The sequence below is a fragment of the Helicoverpa zea genome, chromosome 29 (assembly GCF_022581195.2).
Source record: "Helicoverpa zea isolate HzStark_Cry1AcR chromosome 29, ilHelZeax1.1, whole genome shotgun sequence".
NCBI classification, from domain to species: Eukaryota; Metazoa; Arthropoda; class Insecta; order Lepidoptera; family Noctuidae; genus Helicoverpa; species Helicoverpa zea.
In genome coordinates, this window is record NC_061480.1 from 5043967 (window position 1) to 5059041 (window position 15075).

The 15075-nt window shown below is 38.8% G+C and overlaps 2 protein-coding genes across 2 annotated transcripts; one reads left to right on the forward strand and one right to left on the reverse strand.

Annotated features, from left to right (window-relative positions):
* Positions 1 to 7700: 7700 nt before the first annotated feature.
* On the reverse strand, positions 7701 to 10714 carry LOC124644280. Its single transcript, XM_047183548.1, has 4 exons — positions 10355 to 10714; positions 9791 to 9956; positions 9176 to 9338; positions 7701 to 8550 (listed from the first exon to the last, which is right to left on the reverse strand). Exons 1-4 carry the CDS (start codon positions 10650 to 10652, stop codon positions 8170 to 8172), a joined length of 1008 nt encoding a protein of 335 aa, XP_047039504.1. The 5' UTR covers positions 10653 to 10714; the 3' UTR covers positions 7701 to 8169.
* Positions 10715 to 10902: 188 nt separating this feature from the next.
* On the forward strand, positions 10903 to 14368 carry LOC124644266 (proteasome subunit alpha type-2). The gene is made up of 6 exons (XM_047183524.1): positions 10903 to 11009; positions 11197 to 11273; positions 11697 to 11795; positions 12711 to 12867; positions 13509 to 13664; positions 14134 to 14368. Exons 1-6 carry the CDS (start codon positions 10969 to 10971, stop codon positions 14306 to 14308), a joined length of 705 nt encoding a protein of 234 aa, XP_047039480.1. The 5' UTR covers positions 10903 to 10968; the 3' UTR covers positions 14309 to 14368.
* Positions 14369 to 15075: the final 707 nt, after the last annotated feature.

Here is a 15075-nt window from a genome sequence, read left to right on the forward strand (position 1 = left end):
CTTGGTACGCTCCCCTCGGACTGCCAGTAAGTCTGTTAGCCACCCCCCATGGGGGTCGGCTCATTATCACGGCGTGTGATGGTTTTCGGCCTTGAAAGACTTGGTACGCTCCCCTCGGACTGCCAGTAAGTCTGTTAGCCACCCCCCATGGGGGTCGGCTCATTATCACGGCGTGTGATGGTTTTCGGCCTTGAAAGACTTGGTACGCTCCCCTCGGACTGCCAGTAAGTCTGTTAGCCACCCCCCGTAGGGGTCGGCTCATTATCACGGCGTGTGATGGTTTTCGGCCTTGAAAGACTTGGTACGCTCCGCCTAGGACTGCCAGTAAGTATACTAGCCACCCCCCGCAGGGGTCGGTTCATTATCACGGACCCGCGCAGGGTACCAATCTTGCATTTTGCGAGTCGCAGCATCATTACAAAGCAGGGACCAGTAAGTATACTAGCCACCCCCCGCAGGGGTCGGTTCATTATCACGGACCCGCGCAGGGTACCAATCTTGCATGTTGCGAGTAGCAGCATCATTACAAAGCAGGGACCAGTAAGTATACTAGCCATCCCCCGCAGGGGTCGGCTCATTATCACGGACCCTCGCAGGGTACCAATCATGCATGTTGCGGGTCGTACCATCATTGCAATCTACCCTCGCAGGGTGGCTTTTTGGATCGACTTTCGAAGAGTCGCCATTATAACCTTCCCTCGAAGGGAAAAGGTAATCACACTCACGCTGAATGGCGTGTGACGCAAAACTCTAAAAGCTCCCTTGGGATATCACGAGTAAATTACAATAGGAACCATGTCCAACAGAGGAAACAGAAAGCATCCAGGACCGCAGACGGACTTTGATGCGTCCAACAAGGCACGTAAGTTATGACTTTCCAGGCGGGTTGCCTAACATTATATCAAGACCAATGGAAAGAAATGGGAGCTCCGCCTTTCTTGTTAAAAATAATAACTGGGTATCGCATACCATTGGCCAAAAGCCACCTTTGATAGATAATGCCAGATTTGACCAGAGAGTCCAAAGAGATGGATGTCGTCATATCCCAAATGATAAAACAAAAAGTTCTATTGATAGCTGCAAATTCTGCCAGCTTTCTTTCCAATATGTTTCTTGTGCCCAAAAGGCGACGGAAAGAACCGTCCAATACTCAATCTCAAGGTTCTCAACAAGTTCATAATTACGGAACCCTTCAGTTTAATAAATGTTTTTCGGGTGCTAGAGTTTCTTCAGAAAGACGAATGGCTGTGCAAGTGGATCTCGCCCAGGCTAACTTCTACCTTCCGGTAGCCGAAGGTCACAGATATGTTCTTCGACTAGTATACAGAAGAAGACTGCTTCAGATTACGTGCCTACCATTTGGCTTAAGCACGGCACCCAAGACCTTCGCCACAGTGACCAATTTGGGTGGCTCAAACTTTGAAAACTCAAGGGTTACTTATAATTGTGTATCTCGATTTTCTGGTGGCTCACCAAGATATATTTGCCTACTTTGGGATCATTTGCACCATGTTTTGGATGGCAAGTGAATAAATCGCAAGCATTATCAACAAGATAATGACAAAACGCACTACGTGACAAACAGCACGACAAACTTAGAAGACCTGCATAGCTTGATAGGACTTTTAAACTTCGCAAGTTTTCGTTGTTCCATACGGCAGACTGCATTACCGGGCTCTCCTCACTATCCTCAATGCAGTGTTGAACAGCAATCTATACCTACCCTATTCATGGAACCGTGAGCCAAACGGTGAACAAACCATAAAAAGGTTCTTATGTCACGATTGAAGTAATGATCATATTTTATAAAAATAACTACGAAAGTAATATACTGACAACATTAGAAATGATATTTTAGAACGATGTCTGTGGAACTTATGCAATCTTTTCAAACTTAATTGAAATCAAATATGTATAATAAATGCCGTAAATTATTTTCTTAATTTTAATGAAATATGTAGTAAATCGTTTACATGTAAAATGAACCTAGAAGTCTTGACTGTCATACATAGAACCCTACTTAATTGTAGACCACAGATACTAAGAACATTTTACATAAAAATGTGACGTTTTTGTCATCGGTCGGGTTATACCCACCATTTTGAAAAAGTGTCATTCTTTGGTTACATTGTGGGCTCACGGCTCGGTGAATGGAGTATAGCAATGTTGAACCTACCAGCAGATACCTTAGCAGATCTAAAGTGGTGGCTGGTCAGCTGCCACCAAACCTTGGATATTCATTCGCCACTTCCCTGTCACCTTATAACCACGGACGCCTCCGATGTAGGATGGGGGCACAACTGAACGGAACTCCCGTAATGGGTTCATGGAACGAGAGAGAAAAAGGCTTTCACTGCGATCTGAAAGAGATGCTTGCAGTATTAACTGGAAAATCACGGCAAGTTGCTAATGAGATCAACAGCCATTTTTCAATGCAGAAATGGGACTGTGGTGTCATATCTTAGAAATCAAGGTGGCACCCGATCAAGGAGCCTACCGAACTTGACGTACAGAGTATTCAGTTATCTTGAGCTGTATCAAATCTATCACGTCGTGAATCATATACCAGCCCTATTCAACAGTCAGGCAGACCATCTCTCCCGACACAAACCTCCACCGGAGTGGCATCTTGTATCAGCAGTGGACCTATTTGCCTCGAAGCGAGCCCAGGGACACATAGTTGTGTACTACGTGCCCCTAGATCTGAAGGACCCGAAAGCGGGGTTCCACGATGCATTTTTCTCAAGTTTTGACTTACCCGCTAGCATGGGTATTACCGCCACCTTACCTTATACCGTAGGTCCTCAGTCATCTCAATTCAGGAACGGGAGTTAATCTCATAGTAGTTCCTTCGGTGGCACCAGGTATTTTGGCGAGCAGATTTGAAGTCCCGATCATTAGCAGTACCCTACACACTGATGAACCTCGAGCAGAAACCGATAGATACAGCAACGGGGATACCCCCTGCCAAGGTCAAGGAAATGGGGGGGGGGGAGGGACAAGGAGTCTCTCCGACTGAAGTCTTCTTCAATCCACACGCAACACTTATCAATCAGCTTGGAGTCGATGGTTAAATTGGGGCGAAAAGTATGAAATTGGATCCTATGAATCCTTGAATCCCTATTTGGACCTATACTTACCCAATTTTTAGCGGACTTACACATAGTAAATAAACTAGCATACAATACTATTTTATTACACAAGTCAGTTATAGCTACACTATGCAATGCAGAAACCACTCTAGAGCTAGGTTCACACGCTCTAGTCGGACACATTTTAAAATCAATAGCGCTGAGCAAACCTGTTCCCCGGGAAGCCGTCCATCTGGAATATTGACCAATTGGTAACCTACTTAAGTGCAGTAAACGTAGACGAGAATAATCCATTTGCAACTTCCAGGCACACTGCTGCTCTTTCTTTTGCTAGCTTGTTTCGGAAAGGCGAGTCCATGATCTTTCCTTGCTTGCAATAGACCCAGAACATTTCAAAAACAACAAAGATAATTTAATCTTATGGCCAGTCTTTGGCTCTAAGACCGACAGTTCTAGTCATAGGCAGTCGGGTTGTTGTTTGATGGATAATCAGGAAAATATAAATCTAAGTCCAGTGTATTGGGTCAGAAAGACTAAAGCCTTGTTAGAAGATAGACGGACATCGGCTAATTCCTTAAATTTATTTATATCCGTTAGAGGCCAACCAAAGGCAGGCACCCGAACGATGATGCGGGTGGATTAAGACATTGTTAAAAGAGGCAGGAATAACTACAACCCCAGGAAGCTTCCACTCGGCGGTAGCGTCAAAATCTGTGTTGACAATATACCTTTGGACGATATATTAGCAAAGGGTAATTGGCGATCAGGCAATACATTTGCCCATTTTTACAGAAGGGAAAGATACCCACTAAATAGAAGTAGCAAGTTATCTCGATTATTTAATTAATCCAGCTGATTAATGTCTATATTTTTGTTACTATTGTTATTAAGAAGTATCGCAATGTTTTTGTTAATTACTATTAGAAAATGAAATCAATTTTTGCTTTTGTTCTTGCATCTCTCATTTAATTTTTATTACTCATCCTTCGAGCCCCTTTCCCAACTATGTTGGGGTCGGCTTCCAGTCTAACAGGATGTAGCTGAGTACCAGTACCAGTTAACTTTGATTACATTAGTATTCCAGGACGCAATACACATACTTACATGTGATTACTCGTGTACCTAAGTACCTATTTACATACACAATTTCATTGTGCTTTTGCTCACATTGGCGTCCACTTCCACCAGGCGATAACAAACACGTCTCAAACTAGTAAGCTTCAAATAACGGTCAAGAATTTAATAGCAGCGTTTTACCTGAAATAAAACGCATATTAAATACTTACCTTATTTGAAGCTTACATTTTAATTTCTGCCTGGTGTTTTCGACTCAATGACGAACTGTGGCCGCCGAGAACACTCGTCGCCTCCTGCCTGGTGGGGAGTGAAACTGGTCGGTGTGCGAGAGAGATGCAAGATATGGAGTAGAAAAGGACAGAGATAAAAGCGGAAAACACGTAGGTGCCTATCTCAAACTAGTAAGCTTCAAATAAGGTAAGTATTTAATATGCGTTTTATTTCAGGTAAAACGCTGCTAATATCAAAATTAATTTTAAAATGGAAAATCGTTTTGTTGATCATATTTATTTTAATTTTAGACTGTGTATCAAAATGTATTTTTTTCATATTTTTGACACAACTGGCATAAAACTAACATTGATGTTAAAATAAGTCTATCTGGACGGTTTACTTTACATAGCTGTTTCACGCGATTTTACCCGGGTCTCGTAGGAACTACTGCCCGTACCGGGATAAAATATAGCCTATGTTACTCGGGAACAGTGTAGCGCCCCAACAGTGAAAGAATTCTTCAATCCATTCAGTAGTTTTGGAACCTTTAGGAACAATTTATAAATATAATTTTATATTATTACATTCTTGCTCAACATTACGACTGTATTACTGCGTTTAAATAAATACTGTTCGAGTAAGAGCCTAATTCATAGTTTCATTGAAAGTATTTGTGAAGAATAAAATGTCGCGTGAATATTTTGTATATCTAGTTATAAAATTGAGGAATAAAATTCTGAATATTGATGGCTTTTGGTTTTATTTGGTAACTTATTTTCCAAAACCTAACTAAAACGGGTAACTGGGTTGAGGCGGTCAGATAGGCAGTCGCTCCTTGTGGCACACTGGTACTCAGCTGCATCCGGTTAGACTGGAAGCCGACCTCAACATAGTTGGGAAAAAGCTCGAGAAATAGATGGATTTTCCAAAAACGAGGTAAATTCGGTTTTTTTTTATTGCTTGATTTATGAAATAATTTTATTTCGAGATTTCCCACTATAAGCATAAACTAGTTGATCAAAAAACTCAGGGGAACCCATTTTTTATTATAAGGTAGGTACCAAAAAACAAACGAAAGAATTTGCGCTTGTTCTTAGTATGTTTGGTAAGCAACAGCTGTCGAGGTGACAATTTGGATGGGCGGGGTTAAGCAACTATCGGTAAGGTTGCAAGTTGGATGGGTGGGGTTAAGCAACTATTGGTAAGGTTGCAAGTTGGATGGGTGGGGTTAAGCAACTATTGGTAAGGTTGCAAGTTGGATGGGTGGGGTTAAGCAACTGTTGGTAAGGTTACAAGTTGGATGGGTCGTGTTAAGCAATTTTTGATGAGGTTGAAATTTGGATGGGTAAGGTAAATAAGACCACATAAATATTGACTAGATTCGTTTATTAATTATGAAATAAATAACAACTATTATAAATACGATATTGTATATTTTAATACAAACATTTTAAATGCTAATGATATTTTTGTTACCTACAATAAATTAATAACTAAATAATTCATATCAGATAGATTTTGATATTCAAGAGCAGTCAAAAGAATACTCTAGCATGAAACGAAAAACTTACTAAAGGACAATGCCAGGGTCTGGGCTCAAAGTTTGCCCAGCAGTGGGAGTAGTTCCAGCTGGTTCCATAGTGCACTCTGAACACGAAATCCAAATATTTTTGAAATCGGTCCCAGAGGTCCCGAGAAAAACCGGTTCTAATGTTAAACTTGAACAGTCACTTTATAAAGCCCAAGCCATTTGCCCAGTAGTGGGAATGGTTAGAATAGGTTCCTTACTTCACTCTTCACGCGGAATCCAAATGTTTTTGAAATCGGTCCCAGAGGTCCCGAGAAAAACCGGTTCAAATGTTCTCCATAGATAGTCTCTTAACAAAGCCTAAGCCTTTTGCCCAGTAGTGAAAGTGGTCGAAATAGGTTCTTTACTGCACTGTTAACACGAAATCCAAATATTTTGGAAATCGGTCCCAGAGGTCCCGAGAAAAACCGGTTCTAATGTTAAACTTGATCAGTCAATTTATAAAGCCCAAGCCGTTTGCCCAGTAGTGGGAATGGTTAGAATAGGTTCTTTACTTCACTGTTAATACGAAATCAAAATATTTTAGAAATCGGTCCCAGAGGTCCCGAGAAAAACCGGTTCTAATGTTAAACTTGAACAGTCAATTTATAAAGCCCAAGCCATTTGCCCAGTAGTGGGAATGGTTAGAATAGGTTCTTTACTTCACTGTTAATACGAAATCAAAATATTTTAGAAATCGGTCCCAGAGGTCCCGAGAAAAACCGGTTCTAATGTTAAACTTGAACAGTCACTTTATAAAGCCCAAGCCATTTGCCCAGTAGTGGGAATGGTTAGAATAGGTTCTTTACTTCACTGTTAATACGAAATCCAAATATTTTAGAAATCGATCCCAGAGGTCCCGAGAAAAAACCGGTTCTAATGTTAGCCAGCCATTGTTAGCAAGCCGTTTTAAGCAGCAACAAACCTAACAACCTCTTTTCTTGAAATAACATTCAGGTAGTTAGTGGTTTCACTGTTAACAGGATAAAAAAACAGAAATAGACGTTTAAAGGTAATTGTTGTTTCTCTTGCTTTTCATTCTCTATCTACCACAATCAGTCCTAAATTCGTGTAGCGTCATGCAATTAATATTCGTAATGGCAATGGAAAAATCTTATCAAGACGAATAAAATAAGCTCGAACACGAGGTAGTAAATAGATACCGTTGAGGAGTTCCCTCGTCTCACTGTCGTCTCCATCGTCAGGTCCTCCACAGTTTTGTGGTGTTGGAAATATATACCCGAATGACAAGTTTTTATTCAATGTGTGCTTACAATTTCCGACAGTTCCCTATTGTTTTAAGGTTTCTATCACCAGACCCCGGACCCAATAACAAAGGAACCATTTGGAAAGGAAATCCTTTCAAACAATAAAATGATTGTTTAAATCGGTTGGTAAACGACGGAGTTATGCACGTACAAACGTAAAAAGAATACAAACGAACTGAAAAACTCCTCTATTTTTTGAAGTCGGTAAAAAAAAAAATCTCGTTCAACACCTCGTATTTGTCGATTAATATTATAATGCATTTCAATTAAGGTAATAAAAGTGGAATAGTTAAGAGTTTGTAAGCATATTTTTCGTAATATTGAATAAGAGTCAAACCAGTTTTTCTCAGGACTCCTGGGATAGATTTCGAAATATTTCGGTCTGGGACCTATTATAAGCCTATGGAACATAATACACTATGCAGCTGCTGTGGGCATCTCTTGAGCCCAACTTCCATACAAAGAATAGCATTGTCCTTTACACCATTTAGCTATATTTAACGATAACGATAATTATTCACTTATTTAAAAAAAAACAACTGTGAAATGTAGGTCAAGGTCAAATTGGCGATTTGACACCATAGTGAAATGGTGTAACTCATCGTACAATAAACTTGGATACTGTGCAGTCAAATTCCAAAAAAAATATTTTGCCAGTTTTTTCACAATCATAAATCCTTTATAGCCACATCGTCCTTCAACATCTATCAGATATTTCATAATATTATTGCTACGATTTAAAAAAAATCTTATGGATGACTAGAAAATGAAAACGGAACCGGTTTTCGCTATAGTGTCCATCGAACATAATTTAGCTCATATTCACAAAAAAACTACCAAGTAAATTAGTAAAAATTGATAAAAAAGCAATCATAGGCCTTCATTTCAACGTACTAGTATAAAAACATCAAATTCTCCTAATTGAACTACAGTTAAAAACCTACTTTAAAACTTAGGCACAAGGATTCAAATCGCCTGTCATATTAATATGCGAACAGGTAACTTTCTGCCCCGTAGGTACTGCTATTCTGAACAATTTACCTTGTGGCATACATACACACACTTTAAATTGTCCCGTACCTTGACTATACTTATCTGTCCTATTAACAGTAGCCGCTATAGGAAGGTATCTAACATCTATAAAAACACCTTCCTTACCGCTCAATACTATAGAACCGTTAATAGATTTAAGGTAAATATCTTGGTCGGCACTCCAGAATAATTCTTTAGATTCCATGTGAGTTCCTTCAGCCCCTCGAAGGTGGGCGGACGTTTCGGAGCGAAGGGTCAGGTCCTCGTCGACCGGTGATGTTATGCGTTTCACTGATATTTGCTGGAAATAATAAGTAATTTTTAGATGGTAGGACAATATTATGGATATTTTTATTTAGAGTAGTGAATTCCGCAAGGGAGTTTAACAATAGACTTATTAGAATAACCTATAATTGTACCCTGTGGTACACCCTTTTAAATTATCATACTGAATTTGAATATCTTTGGATTTTAAGTCCACTGTCTGGTTGTTACTATACAAAGAAAGACCCTTCAACAAGACAGGGTCAATTTTGATGTGAATTCTGTCTGATGCACTTAATTAAAGGCTTTGAATAAGTTACCAATATCTATAAAACTTTTCTGCTTTACAGAGAATATTCCTTTTGATTAGGCACTTAACTATAGATAAAATCATGATATGACCTAAAAGATTCGCCTAAAAATCGATGTAAATGCAATTACTTCATCAATTTGATCATTATTTTAATCAGAAGTTCATTTGCTTCATATGTATTTTATGAAGAATATTTCTATCGCTTTAAGGTTGGCTGTAAGAGAACCCAATGATGGGTTAAGCTCGCCGTTGTACATAACTGTCTGTATCCCGTATGTATTTACTGTTTAGTGTGCAATAAAGAATAAGATTTTTTTACAAAAGTTGCAAAAGCAAAACAAATACAAACCTTAGCATGCAAGTTATTAACTCCATCGGGTATATTCATGTCTGCGGCTGCAGTACTGAACACCACTTCTCCGGAGTCAGGGTCTATCAGCTCCAGAGCGTTGACTCCACGTACAAACACTCCGGATGTGTTCACTGTCAGCTTGTTCTCGTAGCGAGATGGTCTGGAAGGTAATAAGGCAACTTTGTGCAATGAAAATTACATACATTTATTGTGGATTTTTGAATTGAATAGGGTGTTGTGATTAGGGTTGGATATTATTTGAATTACATGTAGAAAAAAATGATGCAAAAGCGAGGAAGACTGAGTACCTTTCAAATTACAGTATGTATTAACGGGTGGTTTCACCCGCCTCCTTAGAGAACTACCACATGGATTAAAAGTAGCCTATATATAATTCTGATATATGTATAAGCTACGTTACTGCTAAGTTGCACTTGGAGAGGCCTATGTCCAGCAGTGGACTGCGATAGGCTGATGATGATGATGACTGCTAAGTTAGTTACATCAAAATCCATCTGGTAGTTTCTGTGTGAAAAAGGAACAAACAAACATCCATACATTCAGCCATCTAAAACCTTTTAATGGTAGCATAAACATTATTGATTTACTCACTTGACTTGCAAATTAAACATAACAGATCCATTCTCACTGGAGATACTCATTGGTGTGTCTCGGAAGCTCTCAATGAGTCCGTCCTTCTTGTACAAGTGCTCAAAGTCTGTGTCTCCAAAGAACTTGATAGCATTATGTTCCGGCAGGAACTCCATGCTCTCCATTCCTAGAAAATTTAAATAATTTTATGACCATTTGAAATTCATAACATTTTATTTACTACATATAAATTGCTGTGTGACCACTGATCGGGAAGATGGTCTATCTATAATCTATGCTAACATCTTTTATTACTAAAGAGTAGACTTATTCAGCAATAATTAAGAAACAACAATATCAATAGTGTTATCACTTCCAGTGTTGATAGTGGGAGCATAATGTTTTAAGTATACTATGTTTTGGTTTTTACAAAATGTGACCTACTAACATAGAAAATTGGGTCAAAACAAGGCTATAATGTCAGAGGATGTATTAAGATTTCATAGTTTTTTACACTGATTGATGTGTTAAGAATCTTTGAAGAAATTTGAAATAGATAAAACATAATTAAATAAAAATATTTACCTTGTCCAAGTCTCAACACAGCTAAAATGGTAAAAGTAAGAATTAAATTTCCTATAGCAAGGATAAATAGTAGACAAACGAGCGTCCAAAAAGCGAATGTCTTTCTCCCTTTATGCACAGCTTTCGTCACATCATTTCCATTCTTATCGGAATAATTCTTGACTCCAGAATTCTTAGGGAACAACTGACTATGGGTAGGCGTTTTCGTTATTAGCGCTTTTTCAGCCCGATTTCTCTCCAAGGTGCCTTCAGACATGGTATCGGAGGCTGGCGATACTCCACGGAGCCCGACTAGCATAACGCACTACTGTTTATTCAACGTTTATAGCAAAAAGATCATTAAAAATTATAAATAGCTTCGCTGGAGTAAATATACGTCAATCAAATTATTGAGCGAATATTCGGCGTTCTCATTGGCTGATTGATTAGCCAATCAAGAACTAGACTAAGATTCGGTAACAAGGATTTTCAGTTTAAAAAAAGTTAGATTAGCCGAAACCAGTTCGTCTGAAAAGGCATAAGATCCATAGAGCAAAGAAGTTTATTTTGTTTTTGACATTTCATCATTGCTGACAACATGACGCCGCTAAATTTTGACAATTTGCTTTGTAATCATGGCGTCCGAACGTTACAGTTTCTCTCTCACCACTTTTAGGTAAAAAACTATTTATTTACGTGTTTATATGTGCTAAAAACTGTTAAATTACCAAAACCAACAATGTGAGAACCTATTCAATAAATTTTACCAGTTGGTTTCTCATTATCTTGATGGTTTTCGGTGTACAAAAGTCTCGAGTGTATGTTTAGTGTAATTTCAATCATAATTGTTAATTTTTTCACAGCCCTTCAGGGAAATTAGTTCAAATCGAATATGCTTTAGCTGCCGTAGCCGCCGGCGGTACGTCCGTCGGTATCAAAGGTAAGTTTTGTTTATTTGTTAGGTTATTTTAGCGTCCACAGTTTTGTGCAAATTCATATACCGCACTAAAGCTAAATAATGTGATGACTAACTTTTGGGTCATATGCATTTAAAACCTAATTAAAAACCCTAGAACTTATGAAACCCGTTTTTATTTACTCTTTTACAATGACTTAACAAAATATCGATGTTAAATAATGTATCAATCACAATGCTCTGCCCACCTATTACTCAAAATTGGAAATAACAGTAAATCAATCATGTAGATTCTAAGTTGAAACAGTAGTTACAACAAAAACAAAATTTCAAAATCATAAAACTTATAATAATTCACTTAATTTTACACTAAAAAGAGCAAATCATACATAATTTCCTCATAACACCAACTGTTCTATATCTAATTACATCTCTGCTTACTTCCAGCATCCAATGGCGTGGTGATAGCCACAGAGAACAAGCACAAGAGCATCCTGTATGATGAGCACAGCGTCAACAAGGTCGAGATGATCACCGGACATATAGGTTTGTAGTATTTATGCTATCTAGACACACGGCAGTGTGTCCGCCAAGTTCGAGCAAAAAAAGCGACACACCGGCCGTGGGTTATATTACACGAACCATTTCGGGCCAAATTCGACCCCCCTGTAAATGATGTTACTTGGCAAGTTTTAATAGAAAATTATATACTTGATTCATTGCGTTTAGTAGGTTTATAACAAGGTGTATGAAAACTTTCCAAGTAACATCATTAAAAAGTAACTATTTTTAACTGAGGTATGTGTATGGAACTTGGTACTTATTCAGATCTCACTTCTTTTATAGGCGAAGCATTCCCATATTATCGAACTTGGCAGTCTTTCACATTTTTGTTTTGGGTTTAGATATACTGTTTTATATTCTGAATCTTAGAACAGCCAAGATACAATAATGTTATTTTGTTCTTTATAAATCATGCCTAAAGTAACAATTTTAAATTGTAGCATATAACACTGATTCATGTTATGGAGTGAGCTGTGGTTTATCCACCTAAGAAGACTAGTGCTCAGTTTCAGAGTTTTCTCAAATCTGCCTGACAACCTCCGATGTGGTATTCTAACAATGACTGCTAGTGATATTTAATTAATGAGTCATGCTGTCATAAATACAGATACATAGAGATTGTCCTTTATATTATTTCATGTTTTACTCCAATTTACATAGAGGTATCGTTATCGGCACGGATATTGAGCTCTTGGCGGAAGAGTGGGGATCGCTTTGCGCATTGTACAAGGCAATAAACCAACGAATCGCCTCAGGTGAAGGTCAGGGCTCAATATCCCTGCCGATGATTATACCAACTGTTTCAGCCTTGTACAACAAAAAGCCTAATCAACTGTACAAGACTTGACAAACCTCTTAAAAAGATAGCATTTACTTATAGCCAACACTATTTTCCAGGTATGGTGTACTCAGGCATGGGTCCGGACTACCGCCTGCTCGTCACTCAGGCCCGCAAGATGGCACAGCAGTACTTCCTGATGTACCACGAGCCCATACCCACGGCGCAGCTCGTGCAGCGAGTTGCTACTGTCATGCAAGAGTATACACAGTCTGGGTGAGTCTTACTTCGTATTTATACTAATATTATACAGCTGAAGATTTCGTTTTCTTTTCACTTGGTAAAGATCATGAAAAAGAATCTCAATAACTGCTGATTCATTGATTTCAATAATGTTTTTTTTTTTTAATTTCTGCATTAGACAAAATGATTTGAAAGTGGCTTTTTAACACACATAACCCTGTCTCAAAGTGTCATCTTTCACCATCATCATCCTTGTTGGGAAAACCAATGGTTTTGATTGATTCTAATGAATGAGACAAACTTTTCGTCTTTATGGAATATAGCGTAAGTTTTTGCGCAGAAACCACTTTAGATATCAGCAGACGGCGGAGGGTTAGATGAGGCCTATAAGCATGTACTTATGCTAGGAATTTACTTGCAGATTGCCTTTGACTTTTGTATTAACTCAGATATCACAAAGGTGCTTGCTTTTTTTGCAAAAGAGTTTATATTTAAGGATATAAAAAAGTAAATAGGAGAAGACAAACTTATTTCCCAACGCCCTAACTAATCAAAATCTAATTCAGTAATGGAACAAAACAAAATTCAGTAATGAAAAAACAAGTCTGCAAAATTCAAGCATAACATACACATTAACATGATAATCAATATAACGTCCATTATTATCTCCACAGTGGAGTCCGTCCCTTCGGCGTTTCACTTCTCATCTGCGGCTGGGACAGCGACAGGCCGTACCTGTTCCAGTGCGACCCCTCCGGCGCCTACTTCGCGTGGAAGGCCACCGCTATGGGCAAGAACTATAATAATGGCAAGACTTTCTTGGAGAAGAGGTAAATTCTATATTTATTTTAGAAATTTTAAATACTAGTTTGCAGCTACATCCGGTTAGACTGGAAGCCGACCCCAACATAGTTGGGAAAAGGCTGAGCAGATGATGATTTTATTTTAACAACTTCACTGTCTATGATGCAGGCAAAATAGTTAAACAACAGCTGTGTATCACATAATTATGACTCATGGGTCAGTGAATTGATTATAAATGTTAGCCATCTGGTCAGTTACCTTGTCGTTCTACTCACTTATAAAGAAACAGGTTATAACTTGTCAGTTTCTTTATAAGTGAGTGAATAGGATTGTATTGAAATATTATAACTGCGCTGATCGGTACTTACCCGTACAGGTTTGTCTGTACCAGAAACCTATTTCTTTATGTAAGCACCCTTAGTGAAGACTTTCTCTTATGAAATGGAAAAGACCTTCTGAATGATAACTAAAAAACCTTTTTTCACCAATTCCCAGGTACACAGAAGAACTAGAACTGGATGACGCTGTCCACACAGCGATCCTCACTCTAAAGGAAGGCTTCGAAGGTCAGATGACGGCAGACAACATCGAAGTCGGCATCTGTGACGCCGCCGGCTTCCGGAGACTCGAGCCCGCGCACGTCAAGGATTATCTGGCTAACATCCCCTAAGAATGTGTTAATTTTATATATGTAAACTGAATTATTAAAAGAAAAGTGTTTTTTTATGTATGGTCGGTTCTTTTATTTGCCCGTTTCCTGTACACGGATAAAAAGTAGCCTGGTCTTACCAAGGGATACAGGATTGCCCGGGTTACTAGGTTGAGGAGGTCAGATAAGCAGTCGCTACTTGTAAATCGCTGGTGCTCAGCTGCATCCAGTTAGACTGGTAGGCGATTAGCACACTGCCCCGGGGCCCGATTCTCCTAAGTTAATAATGTCAAAATCGAATAGAAATCGAATCGCAATATGATCGTAATAGCAGTTTTAACCATATCGGGCATTCTGCTACTAATAAAAGACCAATCGTATTAGATTGTCATTTGATTGGTGTGCGATTGGTCTGCTATTTTGGTCTATACGGTAGTTTGCTGTACAATCATTTTGCAATCGTAAATCATTTGCAGACAAAATTATTCATTATTGAATGGCAGAAAAGGATAAAAACGTTTATTTCAAAGAAAAAATAGCGGAATGCCACATACGCTTCAATCGTAATCGAGTCGGGATTGGATCTCAGTCGAATTGAGTCGAACGTGAATCGCTATGTCGCTTAAGTAAAATAAGGAGAATCGGGCCCCCGCATGATGCAGCGTAGCGCGTGGATGCGTTTTTTTTCGTTGCTTGTAAATATCTCCGTTTGTATGGAAAACACGCATAGTCCAACACACTGAAAATGCATCCACGCGCGTTCATGCGGATCACGCGCATACACGCGG

Excerpts from the sequence above, each read along its gene's own strand:
- LOC124644280 (XM_047183548.1), bottom strand. The coding sequence starts at position 10,652 with ATGCTAGTCGGGCTCCGTGGAGTATCGCCAGCCTCCGATACCATGTCT. Across the intron at positions 9,957-10,354 it reads TGTGTTGAGACTTGGACAAG|GAATGGAGAGCATGGAGTTC; the intron begins GTAAATATTTTT and ends TAAATTTTCTAG. Across the intron at positions 9,339-9,790 it reads ATGTTTAATTTGCAAGTCAA|ACCATCTCGCTACGAGAACA; the intron begins GTGAGTAAATCA and ends ATTACCTTCCAG.
- LOC124644266 (XM_047183524.1), top strand. The coding sequence starts at position 10,969 with ATGGCGTCCGAACGTTACAGTTTCTCTCTCACCACTTTTAG. Across the intron at positions 11,010-11,196 it reads TTCTCTCTCACCACTTTTAG|CCCTTCAGGGAAATTAGTTC; the intron begins GTAAAAAACTAT and ends ATTTTTTCACAG. Across the intron at positions 12,868-13,508 it reads CAAGAGTATACACAGTCTGG|TGGAGTCCGTCCCTTCGGCG; the intron begins GTGAGTCTTACT and ends TTATCTCCACAG.